The 20,887-nt window shown below is 53.8% G+C and overlaps 1 protein-coding gene across 4 annotated transcripts in view; it reads left to right on the top strand.

Moving 5' to 3' along the window:
• The window catches only part of SYN3 (synapsin III), a 455,954-nt gene that overhangs the window by 362,810 nt on the left and 72,257 nt on the right, over positions 1 to 20,887 (top strand). For all 4 annotated transcript variants that reach the window (XM_070051328.1, XM_008257067.3, XM_017341626.3 and 1 more), the window contains 1 exon segment: positions 17,446 to 17,508. In XM_070051328.1, the coding sequence (XP_069907429.1) occupies positions 17,446 to 17,508 (63 nt within the window).

The raw sequence follows: 20,887 nt of genomic DNA, 5'->3' as shown, positions 1-20,887 counted from the left end.
GCAAGGGAGCCAGGGTCAGAGCCTTGGGGGCTTGCTAATGGGTGAGCCCCTCCCTGCTCTTTCTGGAAAGTACCCAGAGTGCGGCTGTGAAACAACACAGCCCAGCTGCCCATCGCTGAAGCCGTCCCCGGCCAGCTCCCCCCTCGCCGCCTCGCTGGAATGAAGTGGCCCTGGGCTCCACTTGTGACTCCAAACACAGTGCCTAGCTTCCCCCTCCCAGGCCGCACAGCAGAAAGAGTAGGCCTCGCAGAAACAAGACAGGGAACACAAAGCAAGTGCAGGCAGCTCGACCCGGAAGGAGTTTCCTTCTCCGCCTCCCCTTCCAATCTGGTCTTCCAACAGTTGGACAGAGGCAGGGGTGGGGCTTGGAAATAATGGCTGAGAGATGTTAAGGACTGAGGCCCAGAGAAGGAGGAGGAGAGAGGCCAAGGACCCTGATGAATGTGGGCGGGGCCTCCACACACTTTCCTAGCCTGTTGGGTTTTCAAAGCTGTTTACAAAGCTGGACCGACGCAGGCCAGCTGTGCAGACTGCAGGTCAACGGGGTCTTCTGTGGGGTTCAGATCCACCTCCAACCCTGTGCTCACACCCCTTTCTGCAGGGGAGGCAACCAGGTGTGCAATCAGGCAGGTGAGTCTAGGACTTAGCCCCACCAAGACTCCCCACAGCCTCAGGACTTTGCTGCTGCCTCGTTGGGTAGACTTGCACGAGTTGCTCGATTTCTCGGGGCCTCAGTTTTCTTCTACAGAATGGCTATAAGAAACTAGAAAATCCTAAATTGCACAGGGAATGGGTGTGTGTTGCAGCAGAGAAGGGGGTCCCGAGATGCCGACTCTGGGCCCAAAGGGAAACATGGCCAAGGGTCACTCCAGCTGTTTCCTGGCCTGGGCTCAGGCAATTCTGTTCAGACACAATGGAGGGATTCAGTGACCCCCAGAGACCTCCAGGACCCCCACTCTTCTTCCTGACACCATACCAGGGTCTCCCCCTTGAATCTTGTCCTGCCCTAAGGGACGGGCATGGGGAGGGACTCACAGATGAACCAGGACAGCAGAGCTCCTGTGTGGCATAGAGGAAGCTGAGGCCCCACGTCTGGGTGACAACATCCTTCGATCTCCACCTCTGCCTTCACAGCCATTGTTAATGAGACACAAAAGGCAGAAGCCATTGCCTCCACTATGTAAAGAAACTGAGTGCAAGTTACAGAACTAAGCTGTGAAACCCAGCCTTGAACTCAGGGCTCAGCAACGTCCTAGGCGCTCAGAGCTAGAAGCCCTGAAATGAATCCTTTTCACTTCGCAGATGAATCAAGTCCAGAGGTAAAGCAATTCAGCCAGCAGCGCATGCTTAGGTAGACCAGTACTCTCAAATTCCAACACGGGCACACAGATATGCACACACACACACACACACACACACAACCCACCAGGGCATTCCATTAAAATGCTGATTATGAGCAGGTGTTCTAGGGTGGAGCCTAGGATTTTGCATTTTTTTAAGATTTATTTATTTGGAAGTCAGAGTTAGAGAGAGAGAGAGATACAGAGAGAGTTGGGGGGGAGAGAGAGAGAGAGAGCGAGCGAGCGCGCTTCCATCCGCTGGTTCACTCCCCAAATGGTGGCAACAGCCAAGGCTGTACCAGACTGAAGCCAGGAACCCGGGCCATTTCCCACTGCTTTTCCCAGGCACACTAGCAGGGAGCTGGATCGGAAGTGGAGCAGCCAGAACCCTAACCAGAACCCGTACGAGATGCTGGCATTGCAGGCAGTAGCTTAACCCATTAGGTCCCAAGATTTTGCATTTCTAGCCAGGGCCCAGTGATGCTGCTGCTGGTGGTCCTGCAACCAAACTTTGAACACCAAGACTTTGGACCTCAGGGATTCTACAGAGAGGACCAGGAGGGAGGAGGTCGTAGGTGCACAAAACTGCATTTGAGCCCTTCTCTTCTTGTGTAGTCCTTTACCTTGCACCCATTTTTCAGATAGGTAAACTGAGGCTCAGAGAGAGAGAGAGTAGCCAAATTGGACCCAGTCCTTGAGGTTGCACAGAGTGGGGGACCCAACGTTCTCCGTCACTAGGCACTTTCTGCAGAGGTGAGCTCAGGGCATCGTGGCCCTGAACCTGAGCCTACAGCACCTTCAGGCAGGGCTTCCTTTCCTGCTGGGACCTCGGGCTGTGGGTCTCCTTTTCGCTTGCTGGGGACTGAGCTGCTGCCGCTGGCACAGGGGTCCCTGCATCCCAGAGGCTGAGACTGTCCTGTCTGCTGGGAGATTTAAGAGCTTGGCAGCCTCTCTCGTTCTATTATGCGGCCCCTGAACATTCCGTCCGAAGGCCTCTTGGCACGACACGCATCTTCAGAATGAAAGGCGGAAAAAGCGAACGCTGCCCTCACTCATTTGCCTAATTGAAAAGCATCTAGGGGCTTTTTTTAGAAGGAGGGAGAAACACCCCATCCATCTGAGACGGAGGAAGCACCTCGTCCAGGAGCCAAGAGAAAAATGGAGACGTAAGTTTCGAGTGCTGACATGTTAATGGACAAACCTTGTGCCTGGGTTGTTTCTCCCAGCCCCTTTCAGCCTGGAAACCAAGGGCTTTTTGGAAGCGCGTGGGCTGGGAGGAAATTGCTTTTTCCTAAAGGGAGACCCAAGCTCGGCTAGTTTCGCAGCGGCTCGGTTCAGCCCACAGACGTTTACCAAGGGGCCACTCTGTTACTCAGAATGACGCTCTGTGGTGGATGTATTCATTCGATCACCAGAGATTCTGGGATTAGGGCAAGTCCCGTGCCATACGTTCATCCATTCGTTCAAGAGGTGGCCACCACCAGGCTCCGAGCCCGGCTCTGAGGCTGGGAGGGGGTGGAGAGAGGAATGGGCTGGCTACACCTTGTCTGCTCACAGCCACAGCCAGGAAGTCATTGCTTCCCGTGCTAAGTACCACAGTCAAGTGTGACGCTAGAGAGATCTGATGCTCGGGTCCACGCTCACTGCCTTGCCTGGGGTCCTCCCCATGCCACAAGAGCAGGAGGCAGGCAGCCCACTCGCGTCCACAACAGATCTGCTCTCTGCAGGCCTTGGGCTGGGGGCTCTACCTGCCCCCCACCCCAAACCTCTCCAATCCCTTCCAATCCCAGGCACCTGCCAAAAGTGCTTCCGAAGAAGTGAGCGGTGCCATTCCCTAAGTGAAAACGCTTCCCAGGCTGCCTCCCACAGGCAGGATGAAGTCCAGCCTCTCAGAACCGTATGCAAGGCTGGTCACAGGGCAGCTCCTATCTCCTGTTCAACGCTGCACGCCTCCCCCCCATCATCCATCCCTTCTCTCTCACCGTGGGGAACAGCCCGAGGCTCCCAGGAGTGCTCAGACCGAGGGGTCCCTCTCTTAATTAAACAAAAAGGCTTCTTAGGGCAGTGCCCAGGTCTGCGCGCAAGCGGAGAACAGCAAGAGTGGCCTCCAGGTGCCCACAGTCCTGATCTATTAGCCACACAGCCCATGCTGGCCTCACGCCCAGTCCCACCCATGCTGTGGTATCATAAACCTGCCGTGTCTTTGCATTGGACAGTGTTCCATATACATTTCTGAAAGGTGATGAGAGACTTCCCTTTTTGCAAACTCCAGAATTTTTGGGGGGAAAATGCTAAAACAGGGCAATTAAGTCTGTGCCATAATTTTTCTTGATTTTTTTAAAGATTTATTTATTTATTTGAAAGGCAGAGTTACCAAGAGGCAGAGGCAGAGAGAGTCTTCTATCCGCTGGTTCACTCCCCAGATGGCCACAACAGCCAGGCTGCGCCAATCTGAAGCCAGGAGCCAGGAGCTTCATCCAGGTCTCCCATGCAGGTGCAGGTGCCCAAGGACTTGGGCCATCTTCTACTGCTTTCCCAGGCCATAGCAGAGAGCTGGACTGGAAGTGGAGCAGCCAAGACTCAAGCCAGCCTCCCTATAGCATGCCGGCACTGCAGGTGGTGGCTTTACTTGCTATGCCACAGCACCGGCCCCCTGTGCCATGGTTTTAATGTGTGCATTTAATCACCAATGTTTTTTCACACACACCCCCACACACACATACAGTTACACACACCCATAAACACAAACCCATACACATACCCATGCATACACAACACTTTCACACACACAGGACAATGTCTTTGTGTCTACCCTCATTTGCAGGGAGCATTAAAGAATCCAAAGGATCCTGGCTTTAGCCTGGCCTGGCCCCAGCTATCGCAGGCATGTGAGGGGTGAGCCAGCAGATGGAAGACCTCTGTCTCTCTGTGTCTGTATCTTTGCTTATCAAATAAAAAATAAAGTTTAAGTCAGTAAAAAAGAAACACTTACTGAGCACCTACTATGTGCTGGGAAAGCAATAAGCAGCAGGAGCTCTGTGCTTCCCCCAGGGAGCTCAGGCAAATGCACGTGGGGATAAACAGGAAAGGGCAAACACGAGTGGGCTTTGTTGGTGAGACTGAGTGCATGCCTCAAAGCTCCCCCTCTGAACAGCTTCAAAGTTAGCCAGACCCTAAAAGCATTTGGAAAATTAAGGTCATTTTCAAACAGGAAGGGCAATGGCCTTGTAAGAGAGGGGTGGGGGACCAGACATAATTTTCTCTGTCTCTCTCATCCTGCTCATGAGTGTCCACCACCCTTCTTCCTTTTGGGTCCCCTGGAGGAAAACTGCTTCTATACCCCCGGCACTTGCAATGCTCACGCCAACCAATGCTCCAGTTCTCTGTGGATCCCAGCTAGGTGTCCTATAGCTTAATGCAATTCTGACACTAACGGGTTGAGGGCTCAGCCCCCCAAGACTGTCCCCACTTCAGATGCCAGTTGGCGGCATTGAGTTCCCAAGGCACCCACAGCTCTGGCTGACTTGGCTACAGTTTGTGGGTTCCCACATGCCTTTGTCATGCATGATAATTTACTATAATGACTCATGTGATTCATGGAGACACTTTACTTACTTTTGCTGATTGATTATAAGGGATGCTATAGTTTTTTATTTTCGTTTATTTGAAAGGGAGAGAAACACAGAGAGGTCTTCCATCCACTGGTTCTGGTACCACCACAGCCAGGAGTGAGTCAGGCCAAAGCCAGGAGCCCTAAACTCAATCTGGGTCTCCCACAGAGGTGGCAGAGACCCAGTAGTTGAATAATCTCCTGCTGCCTCCTAGGGTGGGCTCTCCTTAGCAGGAAGCTGGAATTGGAAGCAAAGCCAAGACTCAAACCCCGGCACTCCATCCAGTGTGAGATGCGGGCATCCCACGTGTTGTCATAACTGCTGTACCAAACACTAACCTCGGCTATAAGGGATCTTAGAAACCGTGTAAACAACAGTTCGATGACGAAGCTCGCAGGGCAAGGTCCAGATGGGTCCGCGCCAGGAGCTGCGTCTTCATGGAGCCGGGTCTTCCACGCTCCCCACCCCTCGTCATCCTGGATGCTCCTTTTATTCTGCAGTCCCGTAGTGCAGGGATTTCTTCGGCGGCTTCATCGCTTAGGCATGACCAGTGCTTAACTCAGTCTGCAACCCCTCTCCCCTTCCCAGAGGATGGAAGATGGACCTAAACCCTGCACACTTCTGATCGTTGCATAGTCCACCTGGTGACCAGACTCCCTCCTAAGCTACCCAGAGAGAATCACTTCATTAGAACGCAACAACAGACACTCCCCGCATCCCTGTCTCTCGGTATTTGTAAGGTTTTGGGAACTCTGTATCGGAAGTGGGGGGCAGAGAACCAACACATTTCTTGTTATGTCACAGGTCCCAAATCATTCTTCCCTCTTGGCCCTTGTTCATGGGACGACAAAGTCTGCATGAAGGGGCTGGAAACAGAGCTTGCTGGCTCCGATAGCTGCACTAGAGATCTGGCTCAAACCATCTGCCTGCAAAGGGCTAAAGAAACAGCAGGACATGAGGCACACGAAGTTTGACACACACCGGATGCAAGGACCTGCCCCCTGGTGTTTGCCAGGAAGAATTGTCCTCCCTCCCAAGGGTCATGAATTCAAGAGATGCCCAGGTAGATATTACAATGATTGCTGATCTGGGACATTGCCAAAATATCAGCCCAGTCCTTGAAACTCGCTAGGGCATTTATTTGCCTTCATGGTCTGCAGTCGCTGGAGAGACATCCAGGTATTCCAACCAGCCTGAAGTCAGACACCACCCGTACAACAGAATTCCATGTGGCAGTAAAAAGGAAAGAAGTCCTAACATATGCTACAGAGTGCATGAACCCTGGAATCGTGCCCAGTGAGAGACGCCAGTTGCAAAAGGCCCCATATTGCATGATTGCATCGATGGGAGGTGTCCCAGGTAGGCAAGAGAGAGGAGAGATTCGTGCTTGTGGGGAGCTGGGTGGAGGAAAGAGGAGTGACTGGCAAAGGATACAGGGTTGCATTTTGAGTAAGGAAAACATTCTCAGATCAGACAGTGGTGATATATTTGCAAACTATGACTATACCACAAAGACTGAATCGTGTACTTTTAAGAAAGTCAATTTTGTGTGTGTGAATTGTGTCTCCCTCAATTTTTTTAAATGTAGTAGCTATCACTGCAGCTATGATTAGATTTTACAGTGTTAAATGAAAGGTTACACAACATTTGCAAGATAAAAAATAAGCAATACCATCATCCAAGGCAGGCATTGTGGCATGGTGGGTAAAGTCGCCACCTGCGGCGCCAACATCCCATATGAGCATCGGTTCACGTCAGGCTGCTCTATTTCTTTTTTTTAAAGATTTTATTTTATTATTTACTTGAAATAGAGAGTTACAGACAGAGAGAGAGGTAGAAAGAAAGGTCGTCCATCTACTGGTTCACTCCCCAGATGGCCGCAACAGCCAGAACTGAACCAATCCGAAGCCAGGAGCTTCTTCTGGGTCTCCCCTGTGGGTGCAGGGGCCCAAGGAGTTGGGCCATCTTCTGTTGCTTTCCCAGGCCATAGCAGAGAGCTGGATCGGAAGTGGAACAGCCAGGTCTTAAACCAGTGCCTATATGGGATGCCAATGCTGCAGGCAGGCAGAGGCTTAGCCCACTATGCCACGACACCAGCCCTGCCTCACTTTTGATCCAGCTCCCCACTAACGTGCCTGGAAAAAGCAGTGGGAGATGGGCCAAGTGTTTTGGCTCCTGCCACCCACAAGGGAGACCTGGATAAGGCTCCTGACTCCTGGCTTCAGTCTAGCACAGCCCTGGCCATTGTGGGCATCTGCCTTGAACTCCAGGAGATGGCAGATGGAAGAGATCTCTATTTCTCTCTTTTCTCTCTCTCTCTCCCTCTCCCTCTCCCTCTCTGTCTTTCAAATAAATAAATAAATCTTTTTTAAAAAATCAGAGTTTGATTATATTTCTACACAGGAAAACAGATCCATGGGGCCAGCGCCACGGCTCACTAGGCTAATCCTCCACCTGTGGCGCCAGCACACCGGGTTCTAGTCCCAGTCAGGGCACTGGATTCTGTCCTGGTTGCCCCTCTTCCAGGCCAGCTCTCTGCTATGGCCCAGGAGTGCAGTGGAGGATGGCCCAAGTGCTTGGGCCCTGCACCCCATAGGAGACCAGGAGAAGCACTTGGCTCCCGGCTTCAGATCAGCGCAGTGGGCTGTCCGCAGCACACTGGCCACAGCGGCCATTGGAGGGTGAATCAACGGTAAAGGAAGACCTTTCTCTCTGTCTCTCTCTCACTGTTCACTCTGCCTGTCAAAAAAAAAAAAAGAGAAAGAAAGAAAGAAAGAAAGAAAGAGAGAGAGAGAGAGAGAGAGAGAGAGAGAGAGAGAGAGAGAGAAAGAAAGAAAGAAAGAAAGAAAGAAAGAAAGAAAGAAAGAAAGAAAGAAATTAGATCCATGGAATCAGTCTGTATATAAGGAATATCCAATAACCCCATCCTATCAATCAAAGGTTAACTTTTAAATCATCTCCAAGCAGATTTTTGCAATAAATAGTACAAAAGGAAAGACTTTTATAAAATGTCCATAGCTGTTTCAGGTGATAATTGGGAGAGGGAGATTGATTCAAAGTGAGTGTCAATTTAAATGACCCCCAAAGAATCTCCAGCTAGGAGGAGACGGGTGTCACAGGTCCTGTGCATGCAAACTTGAGCCTGAATGGCCAGTGTGCATATCACCACATCCCGATAAAGCAAACAAGACCCCAGGCCAAGGAGCTTGCCCAGCGGCATTGGGTAGGAAGTGACACTGACAGTATTTGAACTCGGGTCTGTGTGGCGTCCAAGCCGGCATTCACTCTTCCACCTCATTCCACGGCGTACCAGAAATAGAGCTTCCCCGAGCTGAGCCATCGAGGGAAATGACGCCACCACCTGCGTGTCCCCCCCGAGCAGACCGGGTGTGTTGGACGCAGTGCCAGCCAGAGCGCCGAGAAACGAGACACCGCGTCTGTAGCTTTCATCTTCTAGATGTGGCCAGAAACTGGAGCAGAGAAATGTGGAGACCGGAGCAGCGTGGTTTTCCTTTGGCTACTTTCTGAAGTAACTAAGAAAACGGATGGCAATGTCCCGTGTTCATAATCATCTGACTTAGGGAGAGGACTTGTCCCCACCCAGAGAAGGAGCTGGAACAAGGCTGCCCCCGGGGAAAGTGGGTTTCTGTGGGAAACTCCAGGCGGGCTCAGGTGGGGTTGTGCGGACTGCCTGGAGTCCCGGGTGTCTCTGGGCATGCGGTTTGCACCGGGAGCGTCACCCAGAGGAGGGTCCCGTGGGAGAGGAGCTGGCAGCCGGAGCCTGTTCCGTGCCATAAACATCACACAAGCAAGACCAAGAAAAGCCTGCGCAGACAAACACTGCCGTCCTCTCGGCCTGTTTATTTTTGACTATTCCGTTTCTCAGGGAAACAGGAAATGTAAGAGAAAGGAATGTTTGCTTCTTGCCAGGGCAGGTTTCGTTTAATTATTCTAAATACGCTACCGGTATTTTTCCAAGACACGCTAAAAGTAGCAAGAGGTGAGGCCGAGGGCTCGGAGGTGGCACGGGGAGGGCAGAGGGCTTTCCGCTGGGCGAGCAGACCGCAGAGCAAACATTTCCAGGGCCGTCCTGTGAGCCGGGCCTGGCGCGATGCGCAGGTGTCAGAAGGGACCCTGGGAGGGCAGGCGGTGGGACCGTGGAAGGTGGTGGAGCGACAGGGAGAAGAGAAGCCGTTTCTGGTGGGAGGTTCAGGAACTTGCTTGGAACTGTTGAGGTGGAGGGGCCTGCTGGTCCCCGGGGGTGGGTTCAGGGATGGGGGAGGGGGGGTAGGTCTCTAATTTAGGAGAAGCCTGGGGGTTCAGCCATGAGCAACAGCAGACACATGGACCCGTAGTTTCTCATGCAGCCTCGAGTGTCATGAGGGAGTAAGCCGTTCATGGAGCAAGACACAGATCAACCAAAAATGGCAGAAGGGCTAGAAAGGAGGAGGGGGGCCAGCCAGGGCCTCAGCGGGAGATGAGAGCCAGCTCCTTGGGAGCACTGGCATCGCACAGCCTGAAGCATGAATGAGAGCCACGTGCGTGAAGAGCAAGGAGCAGAGACTGCATTCTGGACCACAGTGGCAGCACGCGCCAAGGCCCTGTGGCTGAGCAAGTAGAGGTGGGATCAGGGTTGCAAAGAAAGCCAGTGAGACCAGGAGCGAGAATTGGAGGGGGCTCACGGGTGCGACACGGGCAGGGGAGAAGGCAGAAGCTGAGACACAGGGATCTGTGTGCCCGTGTTTCACTCGTCCAGGTGCCTTGCAGATCTGCATAGCTTGAGCATCGGAAAGGAATTTCAAAGGTTGCATTGTCCATTCTGCCCCTCCGGACGGGAGCATCCGTGTGTGCCGTGCTTAAAATTCCAGAGAGCTGGTCCACTGCCGATGGCAAGGCGAGCGAAGCCGCTGTGGAGATGCACCTGCCCGCCTTGGAATGAATCTTTCTTAAACACCTGCAACAAACCCCACTTCCGGGCAGCCCCCTTTTCTGCCAAAGGCTCCGTCATGCCACCTGCTCCCCAGTGAGGCCTGGGTTTCCTCTCCTCTCCTCTATCCTTCCTGTTCCTCAGGCCTGAGGAGGCTTTGCACGTCAGCCTTGGCCCTTGCACCAAGCCCCTTGTCACCTACCGGCCCTTGCCACCAAGTCCCTGGCATCACAGATTTGGGGGGGGGGGGTAGGGGAGTAAGCAGGCACGGCCGCCCACGCCTCCCCTAACTCCACGAGCCACGATCACTTGGTGGCCTACATCTGTGACAACATCCACTCCTGCTGCCCAACTGGGGCCACTGCTGTGCTCTTCCTAGTTAGGAGTTGAGGCAGTCGAGTCACAGGGTGGGCAACGACTCAGCCAAGGCCTCACGGTTGTAAGTGCGCAAGCTAGAGGTGAGCTTGGGTCCCGCCAGCTCCAAGTTCGTGCTGCTGCTGCCTTGCGCTTGTTCCGTTAGTAGAGGAGCCGGTGCTGCTCTAGCAGGTCTGCTGGCCGTCCCCCACCTGGCCCAGTGAAGTCAGCTGGGTGGACGGAGTTCTGGGTCCTTGCTGATGGAGATAGCCTGATTCTCTAGCAGCCACTCCCCATGTAGCAAGGGCGGTGGGCTGGGGCTGACGCCCAGCTCCTCTCTTGGCCTTCCTCTCCCTTATAGAGAACAGAAACAAACATAGGAGCCACCTCCTGGTATCGAGAGGCCCATGCAAGGTGCACAGACCCATGCCTGGTGCACAGGGAGCACCCAGTGACTGGGGCTTTGTCGGAAGAGTCTCCCTACGTCCCGTTCTGTACACATGTACCCCACTGCTTCCAAAGCCTCCATGGCCGCCCGATGTCGCCTGGACACAGCCCAACCCCGTTCCTCCATGCCAGGGCCCCCCTGGACTGCTCATTCCCTCTATGTCCACCCTGATCCCCCCTGCTTCCCCAGCAAGCCTGCTGCTCAGTGAGCCTCATCAGCTCCTTGTCTTCTGCATCCCTCGCGGCTCTGGCGTCCGCACGTCTCTCCCACCCGTCCTGATGGCTCTGTCTAACCCCATTCATCAAACAGCACACACTGAGCGTGTGCTGTGTGGAGCCCAGTTAGCAAACCAAGCATGGATTCCTGCCCTCAGGGAACCTACAGGGAGTGGAGAAAGGGACAGTAAAGAAATCATTAGATAATCACAAATGGTGGTTAACCAAGAAGGGAAAGTTCACAGGGAGACAGAGAGGTTAGCAGGAAGCCTCTGCCTTAGAGCAGAGGCCATGGAGGGCTGTCCAGGAACAGAGCACGTCCACTGAGATGTGAAGAATGGGCAGAGATTGGGCTAGAAAAGTGTTAGGAGAGATGGCTTGGAGGAAAGGAGAGCATGTGCAAAGGCCCTGTGGCTGGTCCAGTCCATAAAGAAGTGACGGGCTGGTGGGTTAGAGTGCAATTGGTAGGCAAAGGCTGAGCAGGGGAGGAGGGGATGGAGAAACACAGGATGAGATGGGCAAGAACCAGATGCGGCTGCATCTCCAAGGCAGGGGGCAGAGGCCCAGCTCCTCGAAGTCTCCCCCAGACATCATCAGTTCTCATTTTCCTCCTACAGATTCTTCTCGGCCTTGGTTCTTCTCCCCCTTAGCCAGAGCCCAGAACGTGGCAGCAATCGCCTCCTTCGGCAGGAGGCTGCCCCAGACCACCCCACAGCCCCCTGATTCTCCAAGTCCACGGCAGAGGACGGGGCTGCTTGGATGCGCATCTGGGCCCATGCTGCTCAGACTCCGACGCTCCCAAGGGAGCCCCACCACCAGCGCCACCACGTGAGCTCTGACTGCCCCCACTTACTGCGGTTTCTTTGGCTACTTTTGAATAAGGCCCTTATCAGGGTGGAGATCTGTTTTCAAAAATTGATCTGCTGCTTCTAACAGGATGTCGGGCCTCTGACGCCATGGGGCAGGGCTGAACTCCGAGCGCCCGGGGGCATGTGAGCAGGGCCAGGGGGGCCTGCGACAGCCTGGTGCGGGCCTCCCCATCCCCAGAGTTGCTAAATAAAGCTATTGTTGGGGAAGGAAGAGAGAAAATAGCCGACAAGATGTTTTTTGTCCTCCGTGACCTGTCTGTGTTTGGGGAGGGCCTGGCATGCTGCAGGGGGGGAAATGGCCGTGGCCTTTGAAAGCCGTTGGGACAGCGTGGGGAGGGGAGGGGCACAGGGGAGAGGCACAGGCGTCCAGGCAGCAGCTCCACCGTCCTCTGCTGTCCGTCCCTGGGCAAACGGCTCATTCGTTTTCTTCTCTGGAATGTGGAGGGGAGGAAGGAATGCTAATGGTTGTAAGGCACCTGGCCCCTCTCCTAGTGCTGACGGGACACCCGGTATAGATGCAGTCGTTATTGGCCTGGGTAAGCGGACGGCCCCACGCAGCGTGCTCTGCTATGGCACCCACTGTCTGACCTTGGATCTGACGATCGGCTTTAGAAACCATCAGACGGCGGATGTTCGGTGCAGCAGGTGAAAGGCCCCACCTGGGAAGCCCATGTCCTGTAGCAGAACACCTGCGCTCGAGCCCCGGCTCCACTTCCCGTCCCAGCTTCCTAGGAATGCAGCAGCCGATGGTTATAACACTTGCATTCCTGCCACCCATGTGGGAGACCTGGGACAGAGTTCCTGGCTTTGGCCTAGCATAGCCCCAGCTGTTGGGGGCATGTGGGGAGCCAACCAGCACGTGGAAGATCTGTCTCTGTAACTCCCTGTCGCTCTGTCTGTGCCTTGAAAATAAATAAAAATGTAAATATATATATATATATACACACACACAAAACCCATCAGAATGACTCCAGATTCTATGAGTTCACCCAATGGAGAAGTTCGGGGCTGGGCTCTAGGAACTAGGAGTCAAATTGATAAAGACCTGTGTGGACAGATGTGGAATGAAGTCTTGCTTAGAGTAGTGGAGCGGGGTGGGGGAGAGGAGAGAGAGAATACACAAATGTCCATCAACAGGATAGTGGCTAAAGACTCGGAGCCCATGTGGGCAGGGAGAATCGTGTGGCCGCATTGACCTGAGAGCTGGGGCTGTGTGCTGTGGTGGTGAGTGGTAAGAGCCGAGTTTGAAAGAGCAAGCACCAACTTCAACCGTCTGTTTGCAAAGACCGAGCGTGGAGAGCGATGGGTGCACACGCAGCAGGCTGTGAGGCTGGTGGCCCGGGCTGGGGAAGGGGAGCAGGGGAATAATATAGGAGAAGCGTCTACAGCAAGAATAGGAAAACATTTATGGAAATGCAGATTAGGGAAAAGCTACGCATGAATTCCAAAAATCTGTGTGCCATACTCATCTTTTACGTCTGCTTTTCCACAAGCTTTTTGAAGTATCCTTGTATAATGTTAAGTGAGACGACAGATGTGACATTCTCTCTCTAACGTTACCGTAGAATGCCCTGGGATTTTTAGAATGAAATGTTTAACAGTTCTTTGAGAGGCCGGGAGAAAGAGAGAGAGGAGGCTGCGCTTTGCTGGCTCACGCCAGCTGGGGTTGGATCGGGCTGAGCCACAGCTGAAACCTAGAGCCAGGCTGGGAGGGGGGGGGGGGCTCAGAGCCTAACTGCTTGAGCAATCACCCCTGCCTCTGAGGCTCTCCATTAGCAGGAAGCTGGAGTCAGAAGCCAGAGCCGAGACTCGAACTCCAAACTCCAACGTGGGAAGCAGGCACTTTACTGAGTGCCTTAACCACCAGGCTGCGTGTACGCCCCCAGACCATTGTAACAGTCCCCGTTCAGACCCATCCTGCCTCCCCGAGGTCCCTCCAAATACCCTCCTCCTCCTCTCGACTCTCAGGGTCCCCAGGGATACAGCCCTGGATTGCCCCTTCCTTCTCCCCGACACCAGCCCGACCTCTTGCTGGCCTCCTCACGCTTCCAAGAGCCGTGCTAACTCTACCAACTCAAAGTCGAAAATGGCACCAAAAAAATTAGTTTTCCCTTGGATCAGGAAAATCCATTGCTTTAAAATAGTTTTCAAAGTGTTTTCTTTGAAATATTATCCTTAAAAAGGCCCAGATAGTTTACAAATGACCTTCTGAGTCCTCTAACTCCGGAGGCGGCCTGGGCTCCTGCTACTTCTGACAGTTAATCCCGTCCTCTAACCTTATTGAAGAAGGCTGTTGACGGGCACTCCTTTCAACTCTGGAGTTCTGTTGAGCGATCGTGTCCAAACAGCTTCGTTGCAGGCACCATCGTGTGAGGGGCCGTGGGATGAATCCTTCCTCCAGGTCTGTTGGTTAGGGCTCATGCACGCACCGTGGGAGGCCACCGTACTCTGCACCACTCGCTTCCCTCACACTCAAGTGCTTGTCGGGGCTCGGTGTCCTTTGAGAACTTGACCATGATGCCGACCTACCCCACACTTGCCGCCCCTATTATCTCACTCTGCTCTTTCCACATACAGCCCATCTCTCCAACCAGATGGTCAGCCCCTGGAGGCCAGACCCCCTATAGCCATCTTCTGTGCATGTCACATGTAGCCAGCTATGTAGCTGTCATGCGACTCGTGCCCACTGGGTTGATTTGATAGTATCAAATGTACCTGTGAACCACGCCTACCGCCAGCTACGCATGGGATTCCCGGGCATGTGTGCCTTGGTGGAGAGGGTACTTATTTGTTTTTTTTTATTTTATTTTTTTTTTTTTTGACAGGCAGAGTGGACAGTGAGAGAGACAGAGAGAAAGGTTTTCCTTTGCCGTTGGTTCACCCTCCAATGGCCGCCCCGGCCGGCGTGCTGCGGCCGGCGCACCGTGCTGATCCGATGGCAGAAGCCAGGTACTTCTCCTGGTCTCCCATGGGGTGCAGGGCCCAAGCACTTGGGCCATCCTCCACTGCACTCCCGGGCCACAGCAGAGAGCTGGCCTGGAAGAAGGGCAACCAGGACAGAACCCGGCGCCCCGACCGGGACTAGAACCTGGTGTGCCAGCTCCGCAAGGCGGAGGATTAGCCTAGTGAGCCGCGGCGCCGGCTGAGGGTATTTATTTGAGAGCTAAACAAGAGAGCTTGACTTCAGGTTCCCTATTGTGTACCACGAAAGCAATCCCTTCCGGAGGTCAAAATCCACCTGCCAGCTCGGCCTTTACCACTGCCGGAGTTCAGCTCTTTGGGACTGTGGGTGCGAGGCCCCTGTTCCCTGTGCAGCAGGGGTCACCTTCAGCTCCTGGGGGCTGCCCCATCCCTTCACACACGGCCCCCTCAAAGCAGCAACAAGGGGCCAAGCGCCGGCTGTCTCATGCCTTGAATCTCGCCGACCTCCCCTCCTGCCTCCAGCGTAGGAAAGCTCTTTGGCTTTCAGGGCTCGGTGATCGGACAGACAACCCCTCTGTGCTAAGATCCCCCGTGGCGAGGGACACACAGCAGCCCTGTGGGCCACCGTCAGCATGGTCACAGTCTCCAGAACTTGTGGCACGAGGTCTTAGGGGGACCATTCTTAGAAATCCCACTGCCCCAACACCAGAATGTGGGGTTGGGTAAGGTTGCTGATAAGGTTCTTCCAGGTGCAAAGTGCTCACCTGTAACCACCTCCAATGATGCCCCCTGGTGTCGCCTCCTGGTTTTCTCTCATCAGACTTCATCACATTCCTTCCCATCTCATCAGACGAGGCCCCGCCTGGGTCTCCATGCTCCTTCTTCAACCACCCCACCCCGCTTGGTGCCTCTCCTCACCTCCCCCCCCACCCCACCCAGAGCCAGAGTCAGCTCCTCCCCCCGCTCATCGCACATCACGCTCTGGGCCTTAGCACCACTTGGATGCCGTTGTACTTCCCCTATTTCTTCTTCCTCCAACAATCCTGCGAGTTAGGCATTATCATCTCCATTGTGCAGGTTAGAAAACAGAGGCTCAGAGCAGTTCAAGAACCAGCCCAAGATGAAACAGCGGGCAAGTGGCAGGGCCTCCGGCGCAGGGCCGCGTGCTCCTGGAACAGAACACTACACAGCAGGAAAAACGAATCACAAGCAGACACAGCGTCCAGCGTGAGTCTCACAAACACAATATATGAAAAAAAAATGTGTGGGAAGCTTAGACGCGGGTGGCCTGTTGCTTGGGAATTATATGTAGAAGCAAGACGGTGAGGAAATGCAAGAGGAGGCTAAGCACGGAAGTCCTAAGTCACCTGGGAGGGGAGAGGGCAGGGAGCCCGAGCAGAACGAGGTACATCCGGGGTTTCGACTGTTCCGGCAAGTTCTCCCTCCTGGAGGAAGTCCGCGTTCACAATCCTGAATACTGCTCTTTAAGGCTTTTGTCTCGTGTGAGGCATTTTGTAATAACTATTAAACCAAGAAACACCATAATGTTTGCATCACATAATATTAGATGGAAAGAGCAGGAAGCAAAGTTGAATATGACTCTACCACCAAGTTTGTAAGAACAGCAAAAGCAAAAGATTAAAATAAAAAGACCAGCAGCTAAGACACCAAAACTGTTGCAAGTCTGAGGATGAGTCTATGGTCTTGTTTATAGTTAACACTTTATTATGTTTTCCAAATTTTTGTAGTGGGTACACATTGGTTTTAGAATCAAAATCCACTGTTACTTATTTTTAAATGCATTTGTTCAGCTTAAAGACCAGGGTAGGGCAAATTTTAGCCTCAAATCAGGAAAATAATTTATTTGGCGTCTACTGCAGACACTTCCATACTAAACCTTAAAGGAAACTCTTCATATGAACTTGGAGTTGGACAGACCCAAGTTCAAGTCCTCTGGCCCACCCCTCCCCAGCACTTGAGTCTCCATTTTCATAACAGCACAGTGGTGACCACAATGCCTTCTCTCCAGTGACTTTGCAATCAGCAGCAAGTGCACCTGACAGTCTGGCTCCACCCCCAGGCGGAAGAGCTGGGCACCACAAGGCGCCCGTGGCGTGGGAGGGTGGACAGTGCTGCCGGCACAATGTCTGATGCCGTAAAGCAGGAGGCCATCCCACTTGTGGGCCTCGGGCTGCAGCCAGTGGACGCCTGTGCCCATGTGGCCTGAGCAGCGTCCGGAGGAGGTTGTGAGCATCTTCAGATGTTTGAAGCATCATGGGTAGGGAGGACACGAGGTAGCACTGTGCCAGGAATGAGGAAGCCGCCATTCCCTGAGTGCTGGCACGTGCAAAAACACATCGTCCTCACAGCAACCCTGCGGAGCGGGCACCATGATTATCACCCCATTGTACAGATGAGGAAGGCGAGGCGTGGATCGGTGTCACGTCTCGTCCACAGCTGCATAGTGGGAAAGCCAGGGCTTGAAGCCAGTTGGCTCGTCCCCCTGTGCTGTCTGCAGACAGGTGTTGAGAACACAGAGATTCCTTGGGCAGCCTGCATGCTGGCATGGAGTGCATGTGGCAGGATGACCACCTGCTGCGGCATCCTTGTGGGGATCCCTGGCGACCCCAGAGGAGTGAGTGCACTTCCTACGGAACACAGCGCGCCCACAGCCTGTGGGGGAAGCGCTCGGAGGTGCTGACGATGATCTCTTCTTGTCTCTTGTAGCTCTAACGATGATCTCTTCTTGTCTCTTGCAGCTCACCGCCCCACACTTCCCCGTGGTGGTCAAGCTGGGACACGCCCACGCCGGGATGGGAAAGGTAAGAGGGACAGATCCGAGGCTGGCAGTGGCCACACCCACGGCTCACCCAGACTGCCCGTTCCCGCTCCTCCTCCCTCCCTTAGCACAGGCACCCACCCGGGTCGCAGGGTTACACAGAGTCCCCAGGACGTGGGGAGTCCTCCCCTCCCCAAGTGCACCTTGCGCTGGGCTCCTGTTGTCTGGAAAGTTCTCCAGCTCAGCCCACCTGCCAACCCTGACCTGGAATTGCTGGCTCCACAGCTCCGTGTTTGTGGCTTAAGAGGAACAGATGGGAAGCATTTCGTAGCCTCAGATTCTTGTGTGAGGGGGTGCTGTCGACGCCTCCGCAGCTGCACCGTAAGCTCACGTCGTAGCGATTCTCTGTCACCTGCAGAGCCAGGGAAGTGGCAGATACACCTGACTGCATGCGCAAAGCCCCAGGAGTCTGTCAGCTTCTGCTCAGGTAGAGAATACATTCTACACAGCTGCGAACAGCCTGACCGTCTGTATTGGTCAAACCCTTCCAGTTGCAAGTGAGAAATTTCTCAAATTAGTGAGAAAAAGGTAATCCTGGTGTGTGTGGTCAGGACATCCGAGGGAGTCCTCGACAGATTCGGGCAGAGTTGGGTCCAGGAGCTCAACTGATCCAGTCGGAGCTGGATCGATCTCTCTATGAATTTTGGCATTTTCTTCACATAGTCAAAACCACTGTGGGCAGCCCACTCTTATCCCTAGGCTGACTGTCCCCAAAGAATACAGACCTTCCTCCTTCCCAGGGTCTCTCTGAACAGCCTTGTGGAGCCTTGGGCTGTGGGATAGGTCCACCCCAACAAGGGATGTGGGTATGGCTCAGCGTCAACAAATCATGGGCAGCATAGTTCTATGGGAGAGAAAGATCCCGGTCCTGGAGATGGAGAGCAGGGCGGGGGGCAGGAGGTGGCCTCTCCAGTCCACCCATCTAGACTCTGGCTCACACAGAACCACACGGGAGCATGTGTTCCATTGCAGGAACCTCAGCCCAACATGAGGGCCAACACTGTGCGTGCTGGAACCCCATGGGACCCAGCAGACGCCTTGCTTTGAATAGTCGCGCCCGGCCTCTCCACCTGTTCTCTGCCTGTTACACCTGCACCGCCTCTTCCCACCTCAAGTCCATTGCCTCCAGGCAGCGTGGAAAGGAAAGGATTAGGCATGTCTCACTGCTCTGGCATTTGTGAGAACGTGGGCCAGTTACTCTCGACTTCCTCCTCTGTCGAATGGCTGGTTGGTCTCATAACAGAAGTTAAAGTGCAACCTCCCCATGCATGCCATCTGCCTCAAAGTGCATGCCATGAGGGCAGGGGTTGCCACCTGCTGCCCATCACTGTCTTCCAGGACCCAGCAGGGCACCTGCTGCACCACAGCCTCTCGGGTTGACGGCTGAGTCCCTCTCAGTCACCACCCTGCGGCTGCCCCATCCTCTCTCCCCAGCTCCCTCCTCCAGCCCCTGCTGCTCCACCGATGCTGCCCTAGCCCAAGCCCCAGTGATCCTGTGTCACTAATTCAGCAGGCCCTTTTCTGCCTTGCCTGGATTGACCTCTCTGCGTCACCTAAAGCTATCCCATCTGTCCCCAAACTCTTCCTGCAGTGGCCTCCATGCAAGCTCACCCCTGGCTTCCTCCTGTCTTTCGGCTGCTGCCCCCAGCCCCCGGCTGTTCCATGAGCGTGTGCTGTCTGAGTGCTCTCCCTGACTCAGCCGCTGTCCACAGCCAGCCGCCCCCTGCCCAGGCTTTTGTTCCCGCCATGGGGCACCCAGCTCCTAGGCCCAGCTGCCTCCTCTACTTCCTTCCCCGCCTTGTTTCCTAGCGAAGCTTCAGACTCCGAATGTCCCAGGTTTGCCCAGTACTTTCCCAGACAGCTGGTCTCCCTCCTCCTCTTCATCTGCCTCCTCCTCCTGTCCTTCCATCTGTGGGGCCAGAACCACCCATCCCTGTGTTGCCTCAAAACAGCAACCTGGGAGCCATCACCCATCCTCCATGTCCAAAAGATCCCCTTGTCCAGTCAACTACCCCTTGCTACTGTTTCTCTAACAAGCCCCTGTCTCTCCACCCACTGCCACCATCTTGGTTGGACGTTCATAAAATTAGAAGATTCCCAAGAGTTAAATTTTGTCTCTGCAGCTTAAAATAATCCTGAACAGGAACTGAAAAGCAGGAAATTCTTGGCGATACTGATGCGATGCCCCAGGGTGGGGCCAAAAGGGACTCCCAGAATGTGGAAAGGAGGGAACCTCTCCAAGGATTAAAAAAAAAAAAAAAAAAAAAAAAGACACAAACTGAGGTTTGCAAAAATGCTGAGCTTGAGGGAAAAGGACTTTCTCCTTATGTTGGGAATGAAAAAACATGCAGAAACGGCCTGGACATATTGAGCAAATGATGTCATGTTCAACGCTGAGAGGGAGGAAAGCAAAATGAGTGCCTTCTCTCAAGAAAGGCATTGTCTGCCTGGAGACAGCAAAGGGCACTCCAGTAGCCAGGGAGCCCAGTGCTGTTCTGGACCCAACCGGGCCCTGCGGGTGCAGCTGCTGACCCGACCTCAGTTACACTCGGCTCCTTTAGTCCCATGCACCAATTGGTGCCTTCTCTATGCCGAGAGTCAGAGGAGCAATAGGACCTCTGGGGAGACAGTTATGTGCCTAAATAAGTATGGTGTGTGGTTGGGGTCGACCAGAAGGCTGTGTAGTGGGGCGGGGGGAGGGGAGAGAGGCTCAAAGGCAAGAGCTGGAAATCCTGTTTATGGGATGGAAAGATGGATCAGGCCCCTTGGAGGGGCTGAGGTTTGGTTGGGAAAGACAAAGTGGATTCCATCAGTGGCTGTGGTGAAGACAGGCATGCCAGGGAGAGGAGCAGACGCACACTCGCGTGGAGGCATCAGGCATCTGCACGTGCTGGGAGTGCCTGGAGACGGAAGGAATCTGAACAAACAGGAAATACTGGGAGACAGGAGACAGGCCAGAAGCCCTCGCATTGGAACACAGAATGGTGGTGTCAGGAGGTGGAGAAGCTGAAATGCGATGGGCTGCTATGCAGTGTGGGGAGGGCTTGGGCAGGTGAGACACCCTCAAGGGAAGAAGCCAGATGGGTTAGACCAGTGGTCGGGGGTTCTCCCTTTGCTCCTGTCTGGTCACTGTCTTGAGTTGTCAGATAGAGGCCAAAGATGTGTAAAACACCCTAAAATGCAAAAGAATTGTGCAGCTGAAAATGCTGGTGGCATCAGGTGAAAACTTCTAGGCAAAACTGATTTCTTTTCCTTTATTGAAGGTTTTACAGACCAGAAATCAGAGACAGCATTAGTGATTATGGAATGCAGCACATTTCAAAGAACGTTCCAATCAATTGCTATTTAGGGTGCTAAAGTCT

Source organism: Oryctolagus cuniculus, chromosome 11, assembly GCF_964237555.1.
Source record: "Oryctolagus cuniculus chromosome 11, mOryCun1.1, whole genome shotgun sequence".
Taxonomy (NCBI): Eukaryota; Metazoa; Chordata; class Mammalia; order Lagomorpha; family Leporidae; genus Oryctolagus; species Oryctolagus cuniculus.
Note: the sequence above shows the minus strand (reverse complement) of the source record. Positions and strands in the feature narration are given on the sequence as shown.